The 18742-nt window shown below is 32.1% G+C and overlaps 1 protein-coding gene across 1 annotated transcript in view; it reads right to left on the bottom strand.

The window, feature by feature from the left end:
* Positions 1-2195: 2195 nt before the first annotated feature.
* Positions 2196-18742, bottom strand: part of LOC139488392 (uncharacterized) — a 29681-nt gene continuing 13134 nt past the window's right edge. The window contains exons 5-6 of the mRNA XM_071273942.1: positions 18592-18711; positions 2196-2914 (exon numbers count right to left, since the gene is read on the bottom strand). Of these exons, the coding sequence (XP_071130043.1) occupies positions 2829-2914; positions 18592-18711 (206 nt within the window). The 3' untranslated portion in view covers positions 2196-2828. The remainder of the gene's footprint in view (positions 2915-18591; positions 18712-18742) is intronic.

The raw sequence follows: 18742 nt of genomic DNA, 5'->3' as shown, positions 1-18742 counted from the left end.
TTGTGCCTGTGTACTCAATTAAAGTTGAATTAATCATCACGATTTAAAAAAAAAGAAGATTTATTTGATTTGATGAGTAAAATAACAACCGAATTGAAACTTTCAGCTAAACTTTCAGAATTCAAACAATATGAATTAAAAGACAAAATGAGTTCACATTGCCATTTACAGTTGAGAACTTTAACCAACCGAACTATGTCATATATAAATATTTAATCAAACTGAAAATGATATTCATAAATCAGCAAACAAAACAAAGAAAGATATGTAACATAATTTATGGTCTTCAAAGATAAACAGTGTCTGTACCATAGGCCGAGCGCCGCATTGGCAAAACTTTAAAAAAAACAAGTTGATTGTTGATTTATCAGAGACAACCAAAGACATGATAAGAACTTTACAATTTTTGATACACAAAAAATGATTAGTAATATAGATTATCTACCGCTACCTTGGATTGCAAAATAGCAAAATTCTATATATTCAATCAAGTCGGCAAATTTCGTTACAGGAATGCAATTCCCTTAAGAGGGGGTTTCATTTCAATGAACAAATGGATGTGGTTTTATCTTATAGAAGAAACAGACAAGACGCGAGTTTCGTCTACATAAGACTCATCAGTAACGCTCATATCAAAATAGTTAGAAAGCCAAACATTTTCAGAGTTGAAGAGAACAACTTAAATCAGTGTACTTTTGACAGCAAAATGACACAGGTGTTATATTTGTTACAACATGAGCAACACGACGGCTGCCACATATAGAGCAGAGTCAGCTTACCCTTCCGGAGCACATGAGAATCGTTTGTATTGTCTCAAAGTTTTTAGTGGGGTTCGTGTTGCTTATTCTTTAGTTTTCTATGTTGTGTCATGTGTACTATTGTTTGTCTGTTTGTCTTTTTCTGTTTTAGCCATGGCGTTATCAGTTTATTTTCGATCTATGAGTTTGACTGTCCCTCTGGTATCGTTCGTCCCTCTTTAATACAGGTTCCTTTTTTATAAATTGTATTATCATAATTCGACTTTAAAATTTGACAGTTCCATTTTACCGGATGTGCAAAAACATGAGCAACACGACAAGTGCAACATACGGAGCAGCATCTGCTAACCCTTTCGGAGCACCTGAGATCACCCCTAGTATTTTTTGGGGTTGTAGTTACTTAGTTTTCCATGTTGTGTCTTGTGTAATGTTATTTGTCTGTTTGTTATTTTCTGTTTTAGCCATGGTGTTTTCAGATTTTTTTTCGATCTATGACTTTGAATTGCCCTCTGGTATCTTTCGCCCCTCTTTTTAAGAACACATAAAGAGTGGGTGCCCATATTCGCCATGGACACATTTTTGCCGTTTTATGATTTTGTTCGTAAAATTTCTCGTTTTTTCCTATTACCAACGAAGATGTCTGCAGTGTCAGCATAGTTAAAAAGTTTCATAGCGTCTTATGTGCAGTAAATTATTGTCGTGGTAAGTTTTCAAGGATACACAAGACTCGAGTTTAAAATAAATTTTTTTTCTCGCAAATTATCCTCGAAGTCCCCGACTGTACAAAGATAGTTATAGTAATTTTGGTACATACAATACGAGGAAAGCATATGAACCAAGCGTTTAAGCGTTGAACAGGGACCTGATATGTCATACACCTTTTTCAGTATGAACATGTTCTACATGACAGAAATAAACCACAACGTTTAATCATTTACTACTTTCATTTTGACACCAATATTTACATTTGACGTCACAAAAAACTATTTTCAATACAAAACCTACCTTTCGATTGTAGAATACTTATTATTACCATCATTGTAAAATACTGAGTGGGTCTTCTGACTTAACGTTTTCATTCAAATTGATTCTATATACTTATTCAGTGTAATAGTAGAAATAAAACAAGAAATCATTGATACACGTACACGATAATGTTACGAGAATCTCCCAGGCGAGCATTGAGGGTGGCTTTAATATGTCTTAATTTCATCTTTTTTTTCTGAGTTCGTGTTGCTCAATCTTCAAGTTTCTGTGTAGGATCCTGTTTACTGTAGTTATTTTCTTCTTTTTTCTTTTCATCAAAGTATTCGATTGCTATGGTATTTATTACCCCTAGAAATATCTTTCCCTTTGTGAGAGGTAACATCAATCTCATTGTACTTGCAACAAAAATCTTCATTTATCTGTAACTTAATGATATCATTCGAAAATTAATTTGATTTAATCTCTTTATTACATTATCATATGTACATCAGGTTGCATTGTAAAAACAACTTTCATTAACATACGGAACGTAAATTTGTCGAGTTTTAAAAACTCCCTATCAATGATATTTTGATTTTTTCACATTTGTTGTTTTTACCATTACATATGAACATGGTTAGAGAAGTTTAACAAGCATGTGAATTAAGTCAGTCGAAACTGCATTGTCCAAATACACGTGAATGTCCGCAAAATATATGATACAGAAATATTCAACTAAAAATATTCAACATCATTTCAAATTAACAAATCACAATTACATAATAAATCAAAATGTCAATAATTAGGGTGATATAATTTCTTTATAATGCGACGAAAATGACGGTTATCCTGGTACTATAAATGGCTCATTTCCTCCTTATCTAATAAAAAACATATAGATGATATTGATTTTTGTTTGATCACAGAGGTTCATTACAGTGTCCATTTTTTAAATTCGTTGCCTATTGCAGTTTTGGCTACAGAAGTAACTACGTTCTTGAGTCACACAGAAGTAGTGTCATTAGTCATACACAATAAATGCCATTAATAACACACAAGTAGAGTCATAAGTCACACAGCAAAGGTGTCATTTTGAGCTAATAGTTATTTTAAAACTTCGAAGTATGCCAGCATTAAACACATGATAATAGTTGATATCTCCACCACAGCCATAGTCATAGCAGAATTACCTGGAAATAAATAATTGTAAATTCTGTCGAATTGTATACATTAAAAAGAATAAGTAGAAACTAGTGTTGTCAACGGTTAACCGGTTAACCGGTTAACCGTTTGAACGACCGAATACCGAATACCAAAAACGCTAACCGGTTAACCGGACTTTTTTCAATTATGTTAGGTTTGATATAAATTTGTATTAAAATCATTAAATAGTTATGTTTTCTTTAAAACTTGTCGTCGCGGTAGTTAATTTGACAGACCAATTGTCCAGTATATTGATTGCTATTGTTAATCCTGAAATATAAAATAATTAGAACTTGTCTGCTCTGGGCAATATCTTAACGCAACTGTAAAACTGTAAACGAAATGCTAACTCAAAAATTGAGAAATGCAAACCAATGTGATTGTTATCAATGTATACTTGATAGTATGAGTAACAAGATTTTGCTTAATCTTTTCAAATTGTAACACACCACATTATTATCGGAGACAACAAGAGAAAATGAAAGAGTCATAGGTTTCAGCCATATTAAATTCTACAAGACCAAGAAGGTTTTTAATGTTTCAATCTGAAGTTAGTACAAACGCTATAGACGCAACGTCAGATATTGTTACCATTTAGTGTAACAGAAAAAAAGACGTTAAATTGGAAACGCACATTATCTAATTCTTCCTGCTTTCAATTTTGAGTATAACACACAAGTATAAATGCCGTGATAATCCAATCCAATATAAGTTTATAATTAAAAACCAATTGTTCAGCTCTTTCCACCAATAAGGATCTATTTTGATATGAAAATATTAAAATTCAGTTGAAAATGTCAGTTCCTATGGCTTATTGATGTATAAATATGAATTTTGAGCAAAGGTCAAAATCTAGAATGTCAAATTTACTGATGACCTTGACCTATATTTCAAGGTCATAAACCAGGGACCCCAAATAAAAAGACCCTAGGTCTGTAATATGTATAGTTAATGAGTTATATCACTTTACGTTTAATTCTTAATATAGGAGGGGCAAAAACTCCCATTTTATGTCTACACACCCTTTTAACCAAAATATATAAGTTACGACATGTCGCAACTAACAATTTAGTAAAAATAATTTGTCGGTATCTTATAAGGTTAATGAAAATTAGTGAAAATAGGCCAAAATCAAAATTTAGAATATGACCTTGACCTTTGACCTTTACCTAATTTTCATTTTTTTGGACCAATGATCTCAAAACAAAAGACCCTAGGTCTCTATCACTCATGGTTTTCCAGTTTAAAATACATTTCAAAATTTCAAATACAAAAGGGGAACTAACTCTCATATGGAGTCTCTATACGGCTTCGGTCAAAATAAAACAGAACATCCTGAGGATGAAACGAGCAATTTGGTAAAATAAATTTGTCGTAATCTTTTATGGTTGCGAAGGAGTAGTGGCCACAAGAAAAACAGTGTTTAGGGAGATAACTCTTACAACGTAAAGTATTTGGTTACGCAGTGGTCAGTTTTAAAAGTGCATACGCTTTACGATATCATATTCCAAATATCTAAGCGACATCTTTTGAAACATCAATACTACGCAAGAAAAGAATTAGGCGGAAGAATAAAAAAAATAATAATAAATATAAATCAATTGCTTTAAAAAAGCAATTGTAGGGGGTCTTTCCCCCTTTAAAATTAATTGAGTGGGGGGGGGGGTTGTTTGTTTGTTTGTTTGTTTGTTTGTTTGTTTGTTTGTTTCTGTCTGGGGTCTATATTATTGTTACCGGAGAAGTTTTATGTTTAGTTTGGAAAGTTTTTCTTTTATTTTAGGTACAGCGCGCGCGCCACATCACGTGACACGGGTTTATAATAACGAAAAGATAGTCTTTTTATTCCTTTTTAGGTGGGGACTTTGAACAGACAACATGTATAGAGACGGAATGCACACAATGTAATTTCTTTTGTCATTGTAGGAAATTGACATTTTGATGGCAGTTCACAAACAGTGCATGATTTGGATTTATTTGATCCGGTGTAACTTTAAAACACATTTATTGATTATTTTCTGATAATGTACATTTTTCAGCACCTGTTTGTAACACAGATTAGTATTTCAATCTCGGAGCGGACATTTTATTGTAGGCTTTTACTGAAATTTACGGACCTAGCAAGCAATTTTTACGGCATTGCAATTTTTTTTCTCTAGGAAAAGCTTTGAGAGATATCTGCACCAAATTTTTTTACAAACTTTTAGTACATGTATGCCCTGCTGACTGCAAATTTTGAGGTCGATTGTATTTGTAGTTTCAGAGTAAATGTGGATTTTTTTTTCAGAAGTGACGCAAGAACAATATTAAATTTCAATTTTTCATGAAACATGATTGATTGATCATGAAACATGATTGATTGATCATGATCATGATTGATTGATCATGATCATGATCATGATTGATTGATTGATTTATTGATTAGTTGGTTGGTTGGTAAAACACGTTGGATAGGGCCAATTCAAACAGCGAAAAAGAAACAAAAAAGATCTTGGACCCTATATTAAACACACGAGACGGAAAAATGATTGATTGATTGGTTGGTTGGTTGGTTGGTTGGTTGGTTGGTTGGTTGGTTGGTTAAACACGTTGGCTAGGGCCAATTGAAACAGCGAAAAAGAAACAAAAAAGATCTTGGACCCTATATTAAACACACGAGACGAGACGGAAACTTGACTGATTGATCATGATTGATTGATTGATTGATTGATTGATTGATTGATTGATTGATTGATTGATTGATTGATTGGTTGGTTGGTTGGTTGGTTGGTTGGTTGGTTGGTTAAACACGTTGGATAGGGCCAATTGAAACAGCGAAAAAGAAACAAAGAAGATCTTGGACCCTATATTAAACACACGAGACGAGACGGAAACATGATTGATTGATCATGATTGATTGATCATGATTGATTGATTGATTGATTGATTGATTGATTGATTGATTGATTGATTGATTGATTGATTGATTGATTGGTTGGTTGGTTGGTTGGTTGGTTGGTTGGTTGGTTAAACACGTTGGAAAGGGTCAATTGAAACAGCGAAAAAGAAACAAAGGAGATCTTGAACCCTATATTAAACACATGAGACGGAAACATGATTGATTGATTGATTAATCATGATCATGATTGGTTGATTGATCATGATCATGATTTGTTGATTGATCATTATTGATTGATCATGATTGGTTGGTTGGTTGGTTGGCAAACACACATAAAATTCTTCAAGTCGTGCCCCAAATCACATGTACATGACCTTGACCTTTGACCTTGTGACCTTTGTCACGGTCATTGCTTCACAATGTCATTGCAAAAGACCCTATGGGTCAAGGACCTTTTGTTTAAGTGTTTTGCCTAATAATGGCTTTTTATAAACCATCAATGGGGGTTATGTCCCTTACATAATGGTAAAACCAATACAGCCATAATGTAACAAAGTTGCCCCTTGAAGTACTGAACATTTTTCACTGCTTAAATTTTCTGTATCTATAACCATTCAAGAATTATAGGGAAATCAAAGACATATGAAAATCTAAAATATGACCTTGACCTTTGACCTTGACCTAATTTTCTTAGTTAGGAATCAGGGGACTCAAATAAAAACATTCCAGGGTTATACGGTTAACGGTTTATGAGTTAAAAAAACATACCGACAAATTTATTCCGTAAAGGTAGATAACTCCTATAAAATTTCATCGAATCGCTTCGATCCAAATTAGCCAAAAATTTCTGAGGATGTAACGAACAATTTGTAAAAAGAATTTTGTCGCTTTCTTATTTTGTTACGAAGGAGATGCACACACATGACAAACAGTGAATAGGGAGATAACTCTTACAAAGAAAATGGTTCGGCTTAGCAGGGTGAAATTTAAAAGCGCATAAACTATACGATACAATATGAAAAAAATCTAAGCGACATATTGCGAAACAAACATTTATCGCAAGAACAAAATTTGGCGGAAGAAAAAAAAAAATAATAATAATCAGAACAAATACAATAGGCTTTCCACAGAAAAGTGGAAAGACCTAATAATAATCAGAAGAAATCCAATAGGTCTTTCCACGGAAAGGTGGAAAGACCTAATTAACATAGGATATTCAATTTAACTGCTAGTAATTATGTGTTTTTTTTTTAAAATATAGCATCATTCTATATTCACAATGAGTATGATTTTATTCAAGCACTGACATACAATAGCTTATAGTTATGATACTGAAGTTCTTTTACTTTTTTATCGTCTTATAGATGTTTATTTTTTGTAATGTGTGCATCATTTCGTTTTGTTGAAAGCAGGACATTTATATTTAGTGGTAGGAACACGCGAATGCAGTTCATGCCGTCCTTAACATATTACGCTTGTGGCGACGTCAAATTATGATCACGGATAAACTTGCAAGACATTTTCATTAATCCGTATTTTTTACAGATAACCCTGTATTCTTAATGCTATTTGGTGTACCAACTTCAGCTTTAAAAGTACTTTTTTGGTATAGTCATCAAAGCCGAAAAATAATCTTCACGAAATCAAATCTCTGTTTGTTTGGCCGTAAAAGTTTTGTAAAGGCATGAAAGTTTAACTCGGACATTTCCGCAAGACATTGCAAATCTATTGTTTTGAATTGAATTTGTAGCTCTTTTTTTTTTCAATTCGGATTTTGGGAGCTTACACTTAGTACAAAACGATCTTGCTTACAATTTAATGAATTATCTGTCAAAATTTTATTGAACTGAAATGTTTCAATTTTCCAAATTAAATTTCCGATGGGACATTTCTGTACATCATATTCTTTTGAAAATATGTATGCAAATTTTAATTTCAGCATTTCTATACAAATTTCCCCGTCAAATATTTACTTAACGCTATTTTTCGTGGTAGTAGCAATATCTAACGTTGCGTCACTAGTTGATACGATGTATTTGATTATTAAAAGTCAAATTTCGCCAATAATTTTCACAGACAAGTTTTATCATACCAAAGGACAAACTTCAATCCATCGTATTATAAAAATGTAGATGTATGACTTGGATGGAAGGTTGTTTCATTGACACTCATACCACATATTCTTATATATATATATATATATAAGTGTGTAGGATACTATAGATAAAGCCTTCAAACATCAACCTAAACTACCAGTCAACTCGTTAATTGTACGATTTGACAACACTAGTAGAAACAAATGAAAACAACAATTTATGAATATCATGCGTCCGAGGCGCTTTTCTGAATATTATTTTTTCTGGAATGTTCAAAGCCAACTATTATTAAGCCAAAAATATATACGAACAAAAACCTGTGAACAACGATAAGACCAAAAAGGACCTAAATATGCGCATTAAAAAATAATACACATATATGTCAAACTTAACCATCTAGTTTAAAGTTTTAAACACCAATATCAAGAATACACTTCCAATTGTATATCATCAAAAATAATTTCAGATCAATTCCCTTTTGAACTAATGTAAACAAAAATCTACACCCTTGTACAATTCGAACAAGATCAGGCTTATGCTGCTACAATGCAACACTTGCATCCGCATTCTCTAGATTTTAATCAGCATCATACATTTTCGCATTCACTCATTAATGGTAAAACAACGGTAATACTAGTTTCTTATCCAACTGGTAATTTTGCGTACGGTGTAGAAAAAAGCTTGTTATCATTGGACATTTCGAACACATGTTTCACATATTATTGTATGTATCTGAAGCCTTGAGTTTGTTTCTAATTTTAAGTATATTGACGCTTTGATACTATTCAAATATATACTGAGGCTATGTTTCTGTTTACATGTGTACTGACGGGAAATGTATATTCTAAAGGAGTAGGTTCAGTAAGACCCCTTTTTTTGGCCCCAAAGTATAGCAGTTTTACAAAATTGTTAAAAAGTATACTTTTAGTTATTTTTTGGACAGTAGAATGCTTCTGCTAAATAAATATAGGCTTTGGTTGACAATACAATGCACATATATCGGATACTAGTACCATTAAGTCATGCTAAATTACTGAAACCTTCATTTTAGCATTTTAGTTATATTTTAGACGGTTACCGTCTAAAATGAAAGTGGCCGCATTCGTGTTCATTCTTAATATTGAAATGTAAGTTGTATTGGAAGATAATACATATCATATATAAAGGTTGAGGATGAACACGGATGCGGCCACTTTCATTTTTGACAAACACCATCTGAAAAGTGACAAGGTTTGGTATATTTGATAGATTTTTCATATTTAAGCTAGAATCGAGGCGTTTTTAATGAGTAAATCAGTTAAAATATTTTACATATACTTTTTGAATTAACTAAAATAGAGACTTTGTAAGAACCAGGCAGGGTGCCATATACATGTGATTTATGAGGGTTTCAGATTTTATCTATAAATGGCCTAGAAGAAGCAGTAACTGAATACTGCTCAAAAAATAAATATGAGTCGGAAAATACGAGTGGATGCCATGGTAACGGACACTCTATTTTTTGGTTGTGAAGCATAGTAAAATCTTTCAAAAATCAGCTAAATCACTACAATTCAGAGCCTGATTTGGAATAGAATCAAGCATTTTTCATTAATTTTCATATGTAACATTGATACAACTTGGTTTTAGCATCATTTTAGTTCAGATTGCATGTAAACCAAATTTGTAAAAAATTTTAAAACTTTTGGCAAAAAATGCATATTTTCAACTTTTCTGAATTTGGGATTTTTGCGAAATTTTCAAATTTTCTGAGGTGTTTTTCAGAAAAGAGCAACTGTGTATAGCATAGTTAGCACTTTAGTTATGAAGTTTGGATACTACTTTACCAAATTAAATAGAAAAAAGCTTGGGACTTTCTTTAGTTTTATCACCATAGCAACCGATTTTTTCCTTGGAAACGGAGTTATTATTTGCAGATTATTGCAGTTTTAGAGCTTTAATGTACTGAATTGTTCTATAACTGATAAAAAAAATTATATTTAAGCATAAGCTTACTCTAAAATTACCATCGTTAATAGTTGCTGACTTCAATAGTTACCATGGAAATACATATTACCCATAGTAACATCTATTTTAAAATGTATCAATAGAAATTTATGTAAAAAAATACATATATTATATATAGACGGTGTTTATATTCATATTGGAATATGACTGCATGCTTTGCTTCACTCACAGTCTTGTCTGTATATAATATATAATGAAACATTGAGGTTAGAACCGAAGGTAAGGGGAGAAAAGGGGGGTAGGTTTATTTAAAAAAAAATCATACATGTAGATTCTTGAAAAGATAACGTTTGGTCGGAGAGCCTGATTATGAATAGAATAATGATAATGAATAGAATCAATTTTATTTTCAGAAATTTCATATAAATGTATAACATCGATATAACTTGGTTTTAGCTTCAGAGCTTAGTTAGTATTGCAGTTCAACCCCGACTTTTAGATTTTTGTTAAAAAATACTAAAAAACATTTATTTTTTTTCGAAATCATGAAGTATCGTGAAATTATCAAAATTTCCTCGTGTGTTTTTTCGAAAATTGAAAATATGTAAATCATAGCTAGCATTGTAGTAACAAAGTTTGAATACTACCTGACCAAAATAAATAAAACATTGTGTGGGGCTCTCTTGAATTTTATCACCATGTTAACGTAATTTCCCCTTGGAAACAGAGTTATTATTTATTGAATTCTGCGGTATTGGGGAATTCAATGTTCTCAATTGTTTCCAAACCTTTATGAAAAGACATGCATTGAAGCATATATAAGCTCTAAACTGCAATCGTTAAGTATTATTACAACAGTTGCCATGGTGACAAATATCACCCATAACAGTCATGATATATAATATAGTTTATGTAAAAAATTACATATAATTATGTTTATAATGTTCATTTTTCTAATGGGAATATAACTGCATGCTTTGCTTTGTTTCACTCTCAGTACTGTCATGACTGTTTTTGCTCATTAAAAAGACTTAACAAATTTAAATATATACACTGTTGCATTTTGGGGGAGGAGTGGAGGTTGGGTAGTTTTTGTTTGAATCTTTCATAGATCAGGATCAGGCACAGCTAAGGTGGGCATTAACTACCTGAGATATACTGCAAAGTTCAAAAGTACTCTTAACTGATCCTAGACTTTGAAAGGGGTGCATGTTACGCCCGTCGCTTTTTCAAAGAATAAAAAAAGTTAAATAACTTCTCAATGTCATTTCACTAATTCATGAAAAACTAATGGGAGGTTATAATATGTTAATAGATATAAACCTGGCGTCACCAAAGTTTCATAACTGCTCAAAGCATTGTCTGAAAACTGGAATATTCCCCCTTTTTATGATTAAAATCACATTTATCCGTCACCTAAAACGTATACAAATTAAAAGTGAACTCCCGTGAATAAATATAAACAATTTATTGAATGAAAAATGGAAAAAAATGGGGAGAGTTTAAGATTGGAAAGTGAAACTTTTTTTCAGTTTATTTCACTTTCTAAATTGAGGTACATTTCTCATTGGTTCATCTTTCTCTAAACATATAACCTAGGGGAAGAAAAAAAATACATCTATATTTAGTTATGATTTTGCATACACCTTTTTGAAACTACACCAAAATGGAACTAAAACTGTAGGAGATGCAGGTTATACGTCAATAACACAGCAATCAAACGAAAAAACAACTAATGACATTTAGCAGGCAACATAAAGATTTCAACAATACTAGTAGTTATATATGTCTACCATTGTCTACACAATATGTCAAATTCTTAATCATGACTAATTTATCTATATAAAGATTTTCTTGAGGATTAATTTATTTAAAGTTGGGATCCTGCTAATATATATACCCCCGCCACATTCTCTATGTATGTGTCTGTCCCAAGTCAGGAGCCTGTAATTCAGCGGTTGTCGTCTGTTTATGTGTTACATATTTGTTTTTCGCTCACTTTTTGTAAATGAATAGGTTTTCTTGTTTGAATTGATTTACATTGTCATTTCGGGACCTTTCATAGCGGACTATGTGGCATGGGCTTTGCCCAATGTTGAAGGCCGAATGATAACCTATAGTTGTTAATTTTTGTGTCATTTTGGTCTCTTGTGAAGAATTGTTTCAATTTGGCAATTATACCACATCTTTTTATTTTTATTTTAACAGAAATGATAAAAAAATAAATACATGAAAGTCGAAAAAATATTATATGGTATGTATGACAGAAAAAAAGGGCTTCAGAAAGGTTTTCCTTAAATATCAACTGGTCACTTTTAGATATTTATTCACTAAACCAGGTCATTTAAGGTAAACAATACAGTTTTAAACTCAGTGGCAGATCCAGAACTCTGTGTAAAGGGAGGGGGCTCCATTCACACTTCAGTGATTCCCGATATAATCAACCAATTTTTCCCCACGAAACGGGGGGGGGGGGGGGGGGGGGCTGTCCACCAAGGATCTGCCAGAGAAACTGATCTGGTTCTCGGTTTTAATAATTATTTAAAGTATCAAACAAAGAAAAGTAACGCAAAACGGGCATAACTCGGGAACTGTTAAAGTGGCACCAACTAAATTCAAACTTGATCTCTGTTTTGTGGTAATAAGCATTGTGAACATCTTTCATAACATTTGGTTGAGGCAAACTAAAATTAGAAAATGGGAACCAACTTTGTGACGACTAAAGTACTAAAGTATGGAACAAAGAAAAGTAATGCAAAACGGGCATAACTCGGGAACAGTTAAAGTGACGCCAACTAAATTCAAATTGATCTCTGTTTTGTGGTCCCCTCAAGGGAGACTGGGGTATAGAAATATGGTCACTTGGTCTTCTCCCGACCGGCAGTAAAATGCTTGCCGAAGTGGGGCGTCCGTTTGGCTGTGCGGGATGTAACAAGTTCGCAGTCACGTCCGGTCAGAAGGGGGACGTTAAATCCGATGCCTCGTATAAAGAGAGTGCCACGCTCTTTGCACGTTAAGAACCCTTGCAACAACTCTTTGAGGGGTCCGTATGTGGTCTGTTGCAAGGCAACATTTCTGTCCCTATCCAATATACCCTCATTTTCCAGTGGCAGTCCAAATTTCCCCAACCATCATCCTATATGGCCTCTATTGTATCAACCTACCTATTGTATTTATTGTGAACTTGTTCTCGTCCTGAATATGCATGAAATATTTGCCACTTGACGTTAAGCAACCAACAATCAATCAATCTGTTTTGTGGTAATAAGCATTATGTATATGTTTCATAACATTTGGTTGAGGCAAACTAAAATTAGAAAATGGAAACCAACTTCGTGACGACTAAAGTACTGACGGACATGGGTGAAACTTATGATATGAGACAAATCTTCACAAGAAACGAATTTTAACAGAAATAAATAACCATAAGTCACCCTACGGCCTTCAACAGTAAGTAAAGCACATACCACATAGTAACATATGAAGGCTTTGTAAACAGATATCAAACTAGTTGAAAAAAAAAATTACTTAAAATAAAAAGATCATGATTGTTTAATAAGTAACTGTTGTTATTTGGCACATGTCAAACGGTTCATTGATTTTTTCAGCATATCAAAGAAAAACGGGCACGTGTCTAAATGTTGTATTCCTCCTAATTCACACTTTTAAAAATCACTATTCCTTCAATAGATAGATTGATTAATTATAAATTGGTTTTATAACAATCAAAATGCAAGGTTAATTAAAAATTCACCTAAGATTTACCTGTACTTTTTAAAAGAAAATATAGTTGATACACTGTTCAGTGGCGGATCCAGGGGGAAAAGGGGGAAGGGGGTTGAAAACCCCCTTTTTGGACGATCAATGCATTTGAATGGAAGCACATAGTTGCAACCCCCTCCCCCCCTTTTACTCTGGGTTGGGACCCCCCTTTTTTTTAAATGGCTTGATCCGCCACTGAACAGTGTATCAACTATATTTTCTTTTAAAAAGTACAGGTAAATCTGCTAGGCCTCAACCATGATTCACTATGCAGCATTAATGCCCCACCAAGAAGTAACAACAGTACAGTTTGGCGATGCAGCCACCCACCTATTCACATTGAATAGATTTATAAACTTTAATAGACTAATATACGGTGGACTTCTGATATGTGTGCTACAATGTGTGATTTGCTTAAGTGTTGTTTACTTGTATTGTTTGTTTCATATTATAATGCTTGCGTGACTTTACTTTTGAATTTGTGTTATAAAAAAAATATTAGATCATTTGCTACATTTCTTTATTTCGATTGTTTTATGCTATATGGTCACGTTTTTGTCTCTTTCACTTATTCAGAATTTCAAATCTCAATTTTATTCCATTTCTTTCATTTTTATTTGAATTAAAAACACAAAATTCAAACATATACAAAAATAACCTATTTCCTATCCCAAAACACATTGGCCAATTAAAAGTTGATTAAGTATAATCCTTTGTTTGCATAAGTTTTCCTCCTTATGAAATTTTAACTTTTCTTAGCAGATTTATAAAAAAAAGTGAAAATAGGAGGAATGAATCGTTTGAATAATGTTGAATATTTATTTATGATTATTTTTCTATAAAATTTGAATTTTTTTATTCAAATATCTATCTCTACCATAATATGTATAGTCCTTATTGGCATAATATGTATAGTCCTTATTGGCATTGTATAGGTCTTTAGTGCACTAAGGAGTCCTTAGCAGTGTTTAGACGTACCGTTTTCTTTTACGATTCTAGACCAAAATAAAATTTGAATTTTGAGATATTGAGAAAAATCCAGGAATACAAATTTTTGAGGAAACCATGCACCAAATTCAGCAGGCCTACATTATTAACTCTGTCTCTCCATCTAAAATTTCTATGCCATACTTTGTTATCACAAAAAACAAATGACCCGTTCATGAAATCAAGAGATATGAGTTGTAAATATAGAGAAATATGATTTTTGTTGATTATGGTTGAAAGAAGTCCATTTACAGGGCTGCAAACCAGATATTATAACGTACATAACGGTTTGTATCAAATCTGAACTTTTTTGTTCCCATGGTAACCAAAAGCAGATAAAGTGTAAATTAACTACTTTACTGTTGAGTATATTATTCAAACTCCATTATTTATATGCATCCAATACCTAGAAAACCATGTAGTTGATGCTGATTCTGAATTCATTCAGCATTGCTAGGGCTTTTTTTTTGGTTGCTATGGTCTTTCAGCCACTTAAATTAAACCTTATATATATTTTTTTATCATTTTCAAACAAATCACAAGTTTTATTGTCTGTTAAATTACATTAATATAAAAAAATAGCAAAACTTTTGATAATGAACAAGTATTGTCTTTTGTCATTTTTATGAATTTTACCAATTTTTGTTGCCATGGTAACAAAAAATTTCAAAAAAACCCAGATGTTTTTTTCGTGTTTTATTAATTCAATGTATGAACTTCAAGATGCAATCATAGTTTATAATGAACTTGTCTGCTCAATGTCAATTTTTCTTGATTTAAAGTATGATATTAAAGCTATTTTCAGAAAATGTCAAAATGCAGATTTTTGCACCTTTTTAAATACCATTTTAGCCTAATATCAAAAAAAGATTTCACAACCTCAACATCAAAATATATACTTCAAATAATGCCTAATTATATGTTGAAATTATTTTTTTTCTTGAAATTGTCATTATCATGAAATTGCTGCAACCAAAAAGTAGACATTTTCCAATTTTCATGCCTGATTTCATCATAAATTCCTCAAAAAAATGGCTGCATGTTTCCATAGCAACCGTTCAACAAAATTAAAAAAAAAAGCTTGCAAACTTTATTTCAATCTTAGCTGCCTATTATATAAAAGAATAAAGCAGTTCTGAGACATACATGAATCACCCCCTGCCTGGATCTTACAAATAGCTGTACTTAAGTGTTTAAAAAGTGTCTAAAATCTTTCCTCAGATGAACTTGAAATTTGAGGCCAAAATCGACCCTAACCGGACCTACTCCTTTATATCTGTAAAAAAAAACGTTCCGGTCCGAAATTACTCAACGTGACTTTACAAATAACAATCATGGTGGAATGAAAGTTTATATTGAGTTCCATTTGAATTCATATATGTTCCAAAAAAGCATGTTGTGTTGTTGCTTACAATTTAATCGTTGAGTTCATCTTATCTATTGATATGTTCTATAGCATGTTTTGGCAAAATAGATTTTGAAAATACACAGAGATCATTTTATTACTACATTATTTACATATGTAATGCATTTTTTGTATAGAGAAAAAGGACTTCCATATGTTATATATGAACCTTTAAATTATATTGACACTAGAACTTTGTCCTCGGTCAATATTATCGGCACAGGAAGATATATAGCATATTGATCTCGTCAAAAGTCCTTAGTTAATATAAATCCCGATTTAGACCAAAGACATCTATAATTTGCGATTCCAAGATGTATCATCATTGCATTATTATTTTTTTTTTTTTTTTGACATGAAGAGTATAATGGTTGTCTCTAGCTTAAAGTAGAATTCAGTTTGTCGTTAACTACATTGCAGTTATTGCATGTATATAGATTGATGCATAACAGAAAGTGTGAAACTCTGATTTAATTTACAAGGGCCTCAACTTTAGGGGAAAATGCTCAACAAGAACGAGATATAAACGTCTTATGTAACTTCTTGTATGACTATATCTACCAAATATGAAAAGTAAATGCAAAAAGCTTATAAAACTTACATACTAACAGACCTACGTGCGGACTGATTGACTGGCAGACGAACGGGCGGACGGTCTTTGTTAGTGCAAATTATATGGTTGCAGTAGGATACTAACACAATGACCAAAGAAGCAATTGTTCTCACTTAAGGCACTATAAGTATATCTGAATATGTTCAATGTTTTCATGTTTCAATTAATAAATGGCCATATTACTGCATGGCTAATTCTTGAGAACTGACAATAATGGTTAATTTAGTTTCTCCTTGACAATCAAACAACGTCTCATTATTCTTTATAATAAAACAAGTTTTGAGACGGGCGATTTCACACAGATGTGGCGGGGTTAAACAAACTGCGGGATATCAACATTCCTTTTAACCTGGTACAGTGGTGTAAAAAGTAAAATCACAAAAATACTGCACTCCAAGGAAAATTCAAAACGGAAATTCCCTGATCAAATGGAAAAACATCAAAAGCTCAAACACAACAAACGAATTGATAACAACTGTCATATTTCTGACTTGGTATAGATATTGTCTTATGTAGAAAAATAGTGGTGACAGAAAAACATAAGAACAAACTATAAAAATCATAAGATGGATACAAATAGCAAAACATACATTTGTATAACTAAAATATAGAGTAGACGTTGACGATTACTTGTTCATCCAAACAAAAAAATACACTGAGTACAGAACTAAAAGTTCTCGCAGCTACTGACAGCTAGTTCAAAGCAAATAACAACTAAAAAAATCATGCATATTAGACTAAATTATCAATCAGTACAAATCCGGCATCCAATGGATTTAGTGTATATACGTAGGAAACAGTCAAAGGGAAACATGACCTTGTGCAATGTCAAGAGACAAAATTCGACATTTTGCTTATTTATGAAACAAAAATATTTAGTTTGCTTTTGATTTTCTAATAACAAAATCAATAGTAAAACAAATAAAAACAATAGTCAAAGATATAAAAGCAGTGTTTGGTTAGTTACCTTTTAGAATACGTTTATTTAAAGAATTAATAAGTTTACCGGCATCGTTTCTAAATTTCCGGGTACGCTAAACACCATATCCGTAAAAATAAGGATGTGCTATCCCGTTTGAAATAAGTTAAGTACAACCAAACTTCGAAACCAAATCTTTATATCTATGAAAGAATTTAGTAAAGGCTTTTAGTAATTTGTGGTAACGATATCCCTGAGCCAATTATACTCAATATCACACAATATCACTATTTTTAAAAAAGTTGACCAACGAGTTGACAAAATTGATATCGTACCTACTTAGCATGTTACGTCACTATAAATAAATAATGTTGTCTAATGCTTTAGATTTGTAATTCCTCTACTTCGGAAAAAGAATACTTTTCCCAATATTAAAAAAAGAAATATGCATACATCATAGATCTGCTTTACTTTGCCCTGTTGTTGTTTACATTTGTATCGTTGAGTGTTTATGGATAGTTTTGGCACTGGTCATCAAGCTTTTCTTCATTTCTTCACTACATTGATCTTTTGTGTCTGAATCTTTTATGTATTAAAATACAGTGCACACAAGTATGTGTAACTTGCCATTTTTCGTATATTATTTTTTCATTAAAAGAATCCTTGTCTTTTGTAATCGGATTTTAAACTTTTGAAACTAAATTTTTCTCTTTATCTTGTTTTGTTTACGAGTATTTTGGATTTCAACTTGTTCATTTCAAAGTGCTGAGTCTACAGCAGTAAGAGCAGTGAAATGTGCAGTTCTGTATTGAACATACATTATCGGTGATCATAGTGTATGGTCTTTTTATCAGTTGAACGATATCAGTTTTCGTCAGTTATTGTTCATATTCACTACTCATACAGAAGTAAAAATAAACACAGATTCATATTTTGTTTGCAAATATTGAATATCGTCAAATTGAAAAAATCAAACATTCAATGGTATTTTACTGATGATGCTACATATATCATTTACAGTGATTCTATGACGTATATATAAGTTTACATATTTACTTACAACTTGTTTTGGTTGCTGTGAAACCTATTTCACAAACACAAAAGCTGGTAGAGTTGCAGTATGCGTTAACTACGCAAGATTCATTCTTTGGAGTGCCACATGTCACATTTGGGTAAATGCCTAGTATACAAAGAAAATACTTGGTTTATTA

This window comes from Mytilus edulis, chromosome 9 (assembly GCF_963676685.1).
Source record: "Mytilus edulis chromosome 9, xbMytEdul2.2, whole genome shotgun sequence".
Taxonomy (NCBI): domain Eukaryota; kingdom Metazoa; phylum Mollusca; class Bivalvia; order Mytilida; family Mytilidae; genus Mytilus; species Mytilus edulis.
The sequence above is the reverse complement of the archived record's forward strand: the minus strand, read 5'-3'. Positions and strand labels throughout refer to the sequence as shown.